We start from the raw sequence: 12186 nt of genomic DNA on the forward strand, positions 1-12186 counted from the left end.
TAGGACTCACAACCACTTTTTGTAGATGTAAAAATGGGGGCCATTGCCTTTAATCGGAAATCCGGCGATGTACCTGGTCACTGCGTTTCTGGCGGCAGAATCGTAAAGAATGAAAATGTCCTATTTTTTAGTGGTACACTCTCCCCATAGAAGTCTATGGAAGTACAAAAGAAAAAACCCCTCCATACAGCCTTGTGTTCTGTATACAGCCCGTTTTTGTGGTCTGTTGCCCAGGCGAGTGCCAGCCCACTGTCTTATTTTGGGGATACGGACAGTTTACGGTGGCATAGTGTTTGCCTATGGGTGACAAATGGCCCATTTTAGGTGCCTGAAAACAGGACCGTAAAATACATGTGGTGTGCACGAGGCCTTACCTGCAGGTATTCTCTGGGTTAGTCTATGGATCACAGACCATGTTGTAGCCGCATTTCATGGACTGGCCACAGTGCAGAGGATGGCGTCATCCTGTGCGATACAGAGACTTCTTGGCCTTGTGTCGTTGGCCAATAGCCCGCAGCAGGAATGGTTAAGCTGCAGGTTTTTCTGCAGCAGGTGGATGGCCAACAAGTATCTACCAATTCCCTCCCTCCTGCTGTTTTAAAAGCCCTGGATAATTTATCACGAGGCTCCATGTAAGTGGCTTTGTGCCTTTAAAGGGTTTTTCCCTTGATAAAAAAAATTCTCACATTTCTATCCCCTGGTGATATTAACACAATGAAGATCATTTTAACCCCTTACTTTACAATTTTTTACTTGGTTTATTGCTGTTTTTAGCTCCTCTCTTCCTCAGCTGCTCAATGCAAAATCCCATGGTGTGGGCGGGGCCTCTCTAAGCAGACGCATTATGACCCATCTAGTACTGTGGGGTGACAATGTGCTTACATTATCCTGGTACAAGGTGTATATGCACTTTCATCTGGCTTCTGACACTGTACTGACACAAACAGAGATGAGATGGATCATGGATGCATGAAATTACACAGAGTCTGAATGACCGTTACACTGTGCGCTCTGTCATATCTCGCATATATGTGCCCCCCCCATCACTTATCTCCATGTAGTTTGCAGCCGCTCTCTCGGCTCATCATGTGCTGACAGGATGTGATCAGTGAGCGTCTCTGAGCTCCGAGCAGAGGACGTGGCTACAGGCACAAAGCAGAGACAGACAGAAATCTTATCTGCACAATCTCATCCAAGACGGCGGCCACCTGAACCCAAATCAAAAGTTACTGAGTCATGTCTAAGGGCAACTGAAATTGTGTACAGCAGGACTGATGGACAGGTTGGACTTATTAACAAAAATACAGCATTTCACATACATAACAGTGAATTAGAGAAAGTGTTATTTTATTATCCTGAGTACATACAAGAAACTTTGTCTTTGTGGGAATATCCCTTTAATTAACCAGCAGTTCTGTGCCCTTTTTTTATTCAATCATATAAACTACTCATAAGCTGGGGGGCAACTGGAGCGTCTTTGAGGCATTTATAAAGTCACAATTTATATATTTAGCCTAACCACACCCCTGCACAATCTGACAGAATAATTGTCCCATGTGAGTCTTCAAGCCTTAAAAAGCACAATGGGGAAGATTTAGCAATACGTCTATGCCTCAATTCTTGAGTAATTTGCACCAAAAATGTTGTGTGCCACACTTATTCAAGAATTTTCAGGCTGTTTTCTGAAAAGGGGGCGTGGCCTTGGGAAATGGGGGAGTGGTCTAACCCAAGCACAGAACAGTCTGTTATGAATAAACCAATAGCTGTGCTGTGGGTCCGGCTCTTGCACAATAAAGTACTACTTCGGCTTCATTATATACACCGGAGATGGGAATGATGTGCCTTTTTTTTTTAAAGCGCATATCAGTTTGCAACTGATAGATGTAGGATCGGCTCTGGGTTTCAGTAGGCCCCTGGGCGGTAGAGCCCCAGTGGGCACCTTTGCAGTGAACTTGCATAGCGGCAATAAAAATTCAGAAACTAAAACAGTCTCTTGTTTTCTAAAATATCCCCTAGTTTATCATCCCAAACAGCCCCCTTATGTTTACTGTATATAAAGCCCCATCACCCCCTATGACAGAGATGGGGAACCTTTTAGACACTGAGTGCCCAAACTACAACCAAGACCCACTTATTTATCGCCAACACAGAAATGTAATTAGTGATTTATACTCCCCGCTCTGTCACAGCTTTCATTCATTTCAGCACCTGAGGACCCCAATAAAGCAGAAAATAGAAGAAAATTGGATGATCATTGCAGCTTCCCTTAGGGTCCCATAAACAGGAAGAATTGTCAGGGCTGGAGCAGGAGCTACAATGATAATCCAGATCTGTGCACACCTTCCCACTCCTCCAGTAGTCCCAGGTCACTGTTGCTTTAAAATAGCTCTGTGCACAACAAGTCCTGGGCTGTCTGGGACTGCAGGAAGATACCTGGAGTCCTCTCTGGTGATGGCCTGAGTGCCCACAGAAAGGGCTCTGAGTGCCACCTCTGGCACCCGTGCCATAGGTTGGACACCACTGTCCTATGAATTCATTAGATACAGCCCCCCTCACCACCATGGATTCCTTATGTGCGCCCCCCAGCAGCTCTGGGTCCCGCACTTGCCCAGGTACACACAGTGCTGGCGCCTGGTAGGAATTCCATTTAAATCCAGGCAGTAAAGAATAATACATGAATAAAGCACACGGATAACTCCGCACCTGTATAAAATAGAATTTACTTCTGATAGAATATATTGGAGATCTAGGAGTAGCTCATTGTTACATGTATAAAAATAAGATTTACTCTTCCCTCATCTCATAGACTCGCATCAGGTGTGGGAGAGGGATAATAATGTGTAGGGGGTCACAATGTGTACTTACACCCGCCAGGTAGGTGGTATTTTTCCTTTACTACAATTTTGTAATTATTTTTTTGGGGGGAAAAAACCCTGCATGGATGCTGCGTGGCACTGGTCATATGCTGCCATACCGAGAAATCCTCTCCAATAATGCTGTAAGCTTCATGCATCCCCAGAAGAGCTTTTTATTACATGGATCCATAACGTCTGTGTGCATTAGGCCCAAAAACTCGTGTCTACACTGCAAGGAGGGGTATGAAGTGTCGTAAGAGCCATTTCTTATGTGGTAAATTCCCTGATATTTTAATCACTCTCTGGCATTGGTTACATGTATAGACGGGACGATAAAAACCAGCAACAGTGGGCGGCTGTGGGACCGGCCAGGTAAGTGACCTTATTAAGTAATGGCTAAATATTCCTTTCATTATATATAGTTCTGTGGTTCCAGAGGATATTAAAAAAAATAAATACTTTGCAAAAAAAAAATAATAAATCTATGTGTTGAGCCGTATCATCTGGGTTGTGCATAAATTCTATAAAAACTGATATTATGGCTACAGTGAATGTGTCCGTACCACAGTTATAAGCCGGATCTGAAATCTGCGCTCCACATAGTTCTCCAGAATCGTGGAAATGTTGTGGACTGACAAGGTGCACACAATCCATCAGAACCAGAGAGTCCGGATCGCCCCGCTCAGTGCTCTCTCGGCCACATGTGTTTTGGCGTTACACAATCTGCCATAGGTGGTGTTTAGTCTGCTCTCGCTATGGGGCGCAGCTCTGTGCCGTCCTCCCCATTCTGCACCGGTCTGGCTTTCACCGTCTCAGGGTCACTGCTGCTCTGATGTATTAATGTCTGGAGGATACAAAAATACATTGCATTACTGGAAACATCCTATTATAGGAGAAGTCCATTCCTAGAAAGCACAACAGTAGGAGGTCCTGCAGCCATATTGGGGTAAATATGGAAGATAGGTAGCACACATTTCTACATCTGTTAGGGATAGTCCCTGCCTCGGGTTCCTGTGATGGTTGCTTCCCTTCATGTAATGGGAATTAGATTCTTGAGATCGGAGAATCATCCAAGGATTTATCCTGACTCCCTCTATGCATCGGTCTTATGGAACTTATTTTGCCTTTCTTCTACTATTATACTGTATCACTTCACCTGCGTATTGTCACTACAGGCCTGGTCCTCTGCGGTGCCTAGGGTAACCTACAGCAATTACCCTGTGGTTTCCCCATTAGGAGCTCTTATTGCAGGTGTAACTGAATACAATGCTCTGCGGGATGTCCCAGCAGCTATTCATTACACTGGGGCTGTGGTTTGGCAGCTAAAAGCTGAGGTGGATCCATTTCAGCTTGTGTTATACTGGGAATGTGCTTGTGGCAGCGCTTCATTTCCAAAATATTTTGATCCATATGTAAATATAATATTAATTACGTCTCCACCTGAACAAACAGACAATTAAAGGGAACCCGTCAGGTCAGTCATGCCGCTCTCCCTCCAGGTAGTAAAAAGCAGTGACAGACGCACTAATGTCACGTGTATGTGTACATGAACTTGTATGTTAAACTTTACAAAGTGTGACCAGAAAGGGGTCCAACGATGGGAATGGTAGACAAACTGCAGCCTCCGAGTGACAGATGCGCCCTATTCACAGTACCAGGGAACTGTGGTAATAGTATCAGATGTCAGAGACTAAATACAAAACAACATCCAGTCCTTTAGGACACATGTATCCCAAGTCACTCACCATCAGCTCTTGATCCATAAAATATGGCTTCTCGGACGAGCCATCGTTGGTCTCCATGTCTATGGCATAACACATGAGAAGACTGTGTACAACAGTCTCAAACAAACACAAGAAGCTGTGGGCCACCAGATAGGCAAAGAAGGCAACTAAGAGCAAGGGGATGACCCACACGTGTAATTCTCGATGGTAGTTGAAAGCCATGAGCCCTCCAAATACAGTGAAGCAAACCACAAAAACCTACAGGAAAAGTAACATCAGTCGTTAGTTAGATCAGTCGTCGGGGTCCGTGTTATTACACAATGCCGCCACACGTTGTATTATGGGATATTTATAAACATTAGGAGAATTATTTCCTGTGGGGCCTCCGTGCATTGTGCGGTTTTCTTCACACACAATTTGTGGGGGTTTTTTTCATGCCATAGTCTACGGCCTAGAAAAACATTATAAAACATAATTATCTAACATAATAATGTAATAATCACCTTCCCCAGAAATATCAGGAAGACGCCGGATGACTTGAGCAATGCCACAGACAAGGGGCTCTTCTCCATCAGGGCCTGGGCTTCCCGCGCAGATGTACACAGGGACGTCCCATTAATCACCATCGCTGTGTAAGCGTTCTACAAGTGGGAGAGATCAAGGGGGATTAGAGGGAAGGGACTGGGAATATAAACACCGTCCCTGCCTGGATCCTCAGTTCTCCCTGGTTGCGCTCACATTGAAGAATATCTGTTTTGCTGGTTGTACATTATATAGTCCAGAAACAAAAATGAAATGTCCGTTTAGCAGCAACTGCGCGAATTAGTTCTGACTCTCTGGATAGGAGTCACCTGTAAGCAGTAGGGATGATGTCACATGATTACCAGCGACTAATGGATATTCAGTGCATCTCACAAACTTTTGGAGAACTTTTCAGAAATCAGTTATCCAGTTTCTGAAAATGAGGAGTAACATGGTCATTGTGTAAACGGCATCTTCCAGCAGGCTGTAGTCTTCTATTTTCCTGCCCTCTCTGTTCCGTTAGGTAGAGACCTAGCTGCTGTGACTCACCCCCCCCCCCCTCCATAGAACTTCTATGTAATCTGACACCTCAGTCAGATTTTGACATTTTTGAAGAATTGATAGAATTCAGAGATTTAAAAACAAATAAGGAGGTGAGGAGGGAGGATGAGAAGAGACAAAGCAAGTATAGAAAGAGCTTGATGTGATAAGTCATGTTTCTAATGATTCTCGTTTTCAAGAAGGGTCTGTCTTACTTGGGATCTAAACTATCACATTATTGGCATAAGGTTCTTCAGATGTATTCTGATATTTGGAGACAGGAAGTAATCACCCCCCCACTACGGACATTTTTAGGTTACTCTGGTTCAGCAATGTATGATTATAGGTTGTATCTGATGGTGCTAGGCTGTTTTTCTAATATTATCTGCTACAATACTCGTTCTGTTGATTTATGTAAAGTCTGTAAAATTAGTGACTAAAGATGACCGGACCCGAATTTCCCATTTGCCCGAATTGGCTGCCGCACAGCCAATATGCCATAATAATAATAATTCCTTTATTTATAGCGCACACTGATTACGCAGCGCTGTACAGAAATCAGTCCCTGTCCGCAAGGGGCTCACAATCTAATCAACCTATCAGTATAATTTGGAGTGTGGGAGGAAACCGGAGGACCCAGAAGAAACCTGCGCAAACACGGAGAGAACATGCAAACTCTCTTCAGATGTTGAACCCAGGTCCCCAACGCTGCAAGGCTGTAATGCTAACCACTAAGCCACCGTGCTGCCCTAATTATTAACGCCCCCAGCAATTAGCCATGGTTTTGATTGGCCAGGGATGTCCCTTTGGCCAATCACATCCATGGCTGGTAGCCATGAGGGTTAATTTGCCGGATTGACTGTTTGTCAGGCAATCCGGCAATATGCCCGGGTCATGTGGGGCGCACTGGAATCCGAATCTCTATTAGTGACCATCTAAATCTGTGTATTTGTATGTAGAAGAGAGAAGATGCATTATAAGTCACGACAGGGACATGGGAAAAATGTAGAATATTAATATTCAATACCACAAGTGGCTTTATTTGTTTATAGCTAAAGGGAATTTTCCTTTTAATGGTTATGCTGGAAATGTGTTTTTGATGGTTTGGGGTGAGCGCAGGATCATGGGGAGGACCAGAGGCCAGTAATAATATAATAACTGCTAGGAGGACACGTTACGTGCTGGGGCAGGGCATTTTACTGCCGATATACAAGATTTTCCCTCTAAAATGAGAATATTAAATGCAATCGTGTGCGGTTTTCTTTTATTAACCAGTTCATGACTAGGCCATTTTTTCTGTTCATTTTAGCTTTTTGGTGCATTGATGTTTGAAAACATTGTTCACCCCCTTACGTTATTCAGATACATATTCTGGAGATATTTTGTCAAATTTTATTTATCATCCAGAGAGACTATGAACCTCTGCCACATCAGTAAATGTAAACCTATCAAGAGTCTTGGGTTGAGACCGATCTCGAGAGTCTTGTTGGGAGTCCGGAGGTTTTTTTTCCTGCTCAGTATGGTTATATTTTTGGTGTCTTCTTCTGGATCAACACAGTAGGAATAAAGTTTGGACTTCATGGACCTGCACCTATATTCAATCTAATCTTCTATGATAATTGATCCTCTGAAACCGTTCAAGATGCGGCCTTATTACATGGACACGTTTTTAGGTTTTCAAAAACAGTAAGGTTACATTTACATGAACGTGTTCTCGCATTGCTACGGTTGGGTGGGCATATGTCCAATGCCATGGAGAGGAGCAGGGGAGACATGTCTTATCTTTTCCCCGTGTATGGAGCAGCATGTGTTGGGCACAGTATCGCTCTGTGCGCCCATGGCTTTCTATGGGGGACGTATGTACGGCCACACATACGTCCCCCATACTGTCGTGTGAATGTAGCCTAACAAAAAGATCATCATTACACTAAGGCCTCATTCACACAACCGTATGGGAGGCCGCAAATTGTGTGGCAGGATCACAGGCCCCTATAGGGAGGGGCACTGGTGACACCCCCTGGAGCCCTTTGGGTTAATTAGCATATTTTTTAAAGTTAACTTTAGAAGGAAGGAGGCCATGGAACAAATATAAGAAGATTACCAGAGTCCCGGTGCCTGGATCTATGAGTGCCCCTGGTTTATCATGATGATTTTTGACGGTAGATCTTTTATTAAAGATAGGTTGATTGAAAAAGAAGAGAAAAAGGTGATCTCCCTTTCCCCGTGTCTCATGGCTTAAAGCAGTGGCTTTTATGATACGGAAAAGCCACTTTTTGTTACAGTTGGCAGGACCTCCAGTTTACTAAGATTAAGAGCCATTGATCCTGCGAGGAGTCTCCTGGGAGAGGTGTGCGGAGGAGAATCTCATATACTTTGTCTATAGATAAGTAATCTCTATAAATATCCAGATACTTCTCAGATCCTTTCCATAATAAATCTGCCTGAAATATAAATATGTTACAAGGAGCGAGAAGAGGCAGCGGGTGTAAGCGCCAGGGTTACAATGGCCTGACTGTTCTCTGGACTATGGGAACCTGCGTGATAATCCCCAGAAACATAGCAAGACACATGAACTTTTTACATCACTTTAGGATTCTCTGGGCCAACGTGATGGTAGCAGAATATATCAGATCACCCCGGTAAAAAGGCCAATCCTTCCACATAACCGTCCAGCACAACTTTCCTTTTACCACATAGAAATGTAAAGTAATCCCCTTTTCACATGTGTCAAATATGATGTGTATTTTAGAGCAGATTTTGTGCTGAAATCTGGGTCTAATAATATGAAAATCTGCACCCCTGCATGTGATTCCTACATTTTTTTTGACACTCCTCCCCCATGGGCACTTCCCCCTTCCCTCTGTTTGCTGTAATCTCACATAGTGGGAGGAGGAAGTGCTTTTCTACAGTGTAACAGCCTGTGAAGCTACAGCATGGAGGGGCTCTGGTAACACCTCCCTAGAAGTCCTTTAATCTCATTAGTATAATTTTTAAAATTTACGGGCAGTAGGAGCCCTTTAGGCTCATTAGTATAATTTTAAAATTTGATTTTAGAAGTGAGGAGGCCATATTTGGTTGTACTAATGCACAAATGTTACATAAGCTCATGGATGGGATAGCTAAAATTCTAGACTGTTATAGACACTTTTATATAGTAAAAATATAGGGTGTGGTCATAAAATACAATGCAATATGAAATCACTGACCGCAAAGTAAAAGACCAGACATACATGTAGACGCAATGCACTCTAAAGATTACATATACTTTTAAATTATATGCACAATATACATAAATATATTGGCCCACATTTACTTAGAACAGTGCAGACTGCACTATGTGTATAGTGCAGGGGGCGCCAGATTCATGATTTGTGGCGCACTTTCTTCATGAATCTGGTGCCACCTGCACTGCTCCGACAAAGTGCACCAACTTTGTAGTGCACCTTTAACATGGGGCGTGCAATACACTTCTGTCAGACTCTGCATGATAAACCATGATAACCAGAACAGCCCTTTTAGTGCAGAAATGTGTGTCACACGAGGAATAGTGCAGCTGCGACACATTGCCGTGCTCGGCAATCTCAGTCAGCTACATAGAGATGACTGTAGCAGAACGGACTTGCGGGGCCAAGTGCTCGATTTATCTTAAGGAGTGACAAGGGTCCCGACGGTGGACCCATCGTTCTCGTCATATGTGGGGGTCTCCGTCCTGTGGATAGGGCCTAACTTGTTTGGTGGGAAAACCCCTTTAAATACATGTACTAGCGGTTTGCACATAAGAGAACCCATTAGTCAATGCGCCCCATTGTGTTCCACATTTTTAAGTTAGGACCTCCCATGTGGTAGTCACACACACTAATATTTTGTGTATATAGAGATTACATGTCATATCTTGCAGTTGCAAAGAAACTTAAAACTATTACATATTTTGCCTGGTGATAATAATAACATAAGCTCCCACAAATACCATGTCCCACACCACAAAAGGTGGAATGTATGGAATCTAAGACTATAAAATGCCCATCCTTTGCTGTATCAACAAACTTAGGAAACTATGTTGCACTGCTATAGGAAATAGGACCTTCATCCATCTATCTAAGGTCCGCATGAATAAGACGACATAGGATATAAATATGCACAAATGCATGTGAACAGGGCTTAGGTGGACGTCCTCAAGGTCAGCACATCTATCGCTACCAGGAAGTGCTATTTTATCACTTTCCTTCCCTGGAAAGTCTGTCTGAAGAAGTGTTTTATGTTGGCAGTAAGATCTGATAACCAGGTTTCCCTGTGTGTGGGTAGGGTTCTCCATTTAGTACTTGAGATCAAAGGCAGCTTATCCGGAAAATGAGGGAATTATTCAGTATAGAGGAGATTCACTGTTATATGCCATGGTATGTCTGCCACAGACAGCGCGATGTAAGGGAATATCACCATATGCCGCATATGGCTAATCCAGATACAACTTCTGTGTGCAAGTGAATAGTAGGGAAAAAGATACAAAACCTTCTGAAAATGACATCTAACTTCAGTCTTTCGTGAAAGATTTACTATTTGTAGGGAACTGAAATGTCAATCTAAGCTGCAGGGAGCATGTTATAGAGCAGGAACCGAGAAGACTGTACATAGTGTCCTATCTGCAGACAGCATGTTATAGAGCAGGAGGAGTGGGGCAGATTTTACATATTGGGGCTTTTTTTTTACTAAGGGTCACGGATTGCACTTTCATTGGGTTTTCCAACATTTTTGGGATTTGTGCCGCTGGGACAGGTATTTAACTGGGGATTGTGTTGCAGCTGCACTGGCTTTCATGTGCCAGAATTTTGGGACATGCCATCGGACGATCCGACTGAGCGCGGGATTTAACTTTCAAATTGTGTCGAAAGATCAAACACTTACTGTACATGCACCAGGAAGAACTCCGTTGGACCTGGGCTGGGAAGCAACACATGCAGGATATTGGGAGCACAATCTTAGTGAATCACGGCACAATGCATTATACACGGACAATTCACTTTCAGGGAACTCCTCCGGATGGGTAAGAAAATGTGCCCCATTGTCCCATCTGCAGACAGCATGTTATAGAGCAGGAACCGAGAAGAGTGTACATAGTGCCCTATCTGAAGGCAGAATGTTATAGAGCATTTCATAGAGCAGGAAGAGCGAATTAGGTTGTACATAGTGTCCTAGCTGCAGGTAGCTTGTTATAGAGCATGAGGAGTGGAGCAGATTGTACATAGTGTCCTATCTGCAGGCAGCATGTTATAGAGCAGAAGCTTAGGGAAAAAAAAGCGTACATGGTGTCTTATCTTTAGGCAGCATGTTATAGAGAAAGAGAGGAGCAGATTGTACATAATGTCCAACTATAGTTAGCCTGAGGAGTTGAGCATATTGTACAGTGTCCTATCTGCAAGTAGCATGTTATAGTGCAGGAGGAGCTGAGTATATTGTACATAGGGTCCATCTGCAGTTAGCAGGTTATATAGCACGAGAAGCAGTTTAAATTGTACATAGTGTCCTATCTGCAGGCAGCATGTTGTATAGCAGGAGGAGCAAAGTGGATTGTACATAGTATCCCATCTACAGGCAGCATAATATAAAGTAGAAGGATCAGCTCTCATAGACTGTGAGCTGTTAGGGCCAGGGCCCTCATTCCTATGGTTTCAACTGACAATGTTATCACTCTGCAATGTCTTTATTTCTTAATTGTATATGTACTCCATGATCTGTAAAGTAGTGTTGAATATGATGACGCTATATAAAGATTTATTTTTATTATTATTATTGTACATAGTGTCCTATTTGCAGGCAGTGTGTTATAGAGCAGGAGGAGCAGTGCAGCTTTATATACGGTATAGTTCTGTGTAAATAAAAAAATAAGTTTCGATTTGATGAAACCATCTTATTCTGGGATTAGGAGTCCAGTGGGTGGTCCTAATCAGTAATTGACCGTTATTCATGCACAGTCGTTAAGTAGTCCCTAAATCCCGAATATGGAGTAATGGAGATGAATAGATTACAAGTGAAATCTGTCCCCAATTCTATATACAGTATAAGAATGTGTTGAGGTCCTCCTGCTCTACAACATACTGCACCTTGTTTATGCATATAAGCAAATGGTATTGGTGGCAGAGGAGGAAACATTGTCTCCGGCTCTAGTCTATTATAATCAGAGGATTATTAACATACAGTTTCCACTTTCTGTGCCTTTAATGATGGAAGTTGTCTGTAATAAATAGCTTATGCAGCGACAGAAAAAAGTGAGGGGCGGAAAACTAAAGCCCTTCTCGCTGCCAAGTATTGATGGGAGAGTTCAGTAGCATTCCTCTCTCCTTTCTTAAACCCTCTCATTATGTTCATGTACAGAACAGAAGTGCAGTTTAGCAGGACGCCATTGTGTGCCTGACATTACAACTGATTAAATGTCAGAAGTTTAGGAAACGCTGATGGCTCTCAGGCAGGCGGCCAACACTTTCCTTGTGGAGCTTTTCTCCCCTCTGGACGTGTCCTGTAGGTTGGGAATAATCGTGCCTTTGTATGACAGC

The 12186-nt window shown here is 43.2% G+C and overlaps 1 protein-coding gene across 1 annotated transcript in view; it reads right to left on the reverse strand.

The window, feature by feature from the left end:
- Nucleotides 1–1758: 1758 nt before the first annotated feature.
- Nucleotides 1759–12186, reverse strand: part of SLC44A3 (solute carrier family 44 member 3) — a 57614-nt gene continuing 47186 nt past the window's right edge. Inside the window, exons 14-16 of the mRNA XM_072127521.1 lie at nt 5083–5220; nt 4601–4837; nt 1759–3699 (exon numbers count right to left, since the gene is read on the reverse strand). Coding sequence (XP_071983622.1) covers nt 3595–3699; nt 4601–4837; nt 5083–5220 — 480 coding nt within the window. The 3' untranslated portion in view covers nt 1759–3594. The remainder of the gene's footprint in view (nt 3700–4600; nt 4838–5082; nt 5221–12186) is intronic.

This window comes from Engystomops pustulosus, chromosome 10, assembly GCF_040894005.1.
Source record: "Engystomops pustulosus chromosome 10, aEngPut4.maternal, whole genome shotgun sequence".
NCBI lineage: Eukaryota > Metazoa > Chordata > Amphibia > Anura > Leptodactylidae > Engystomops > Engystomops pustulosus.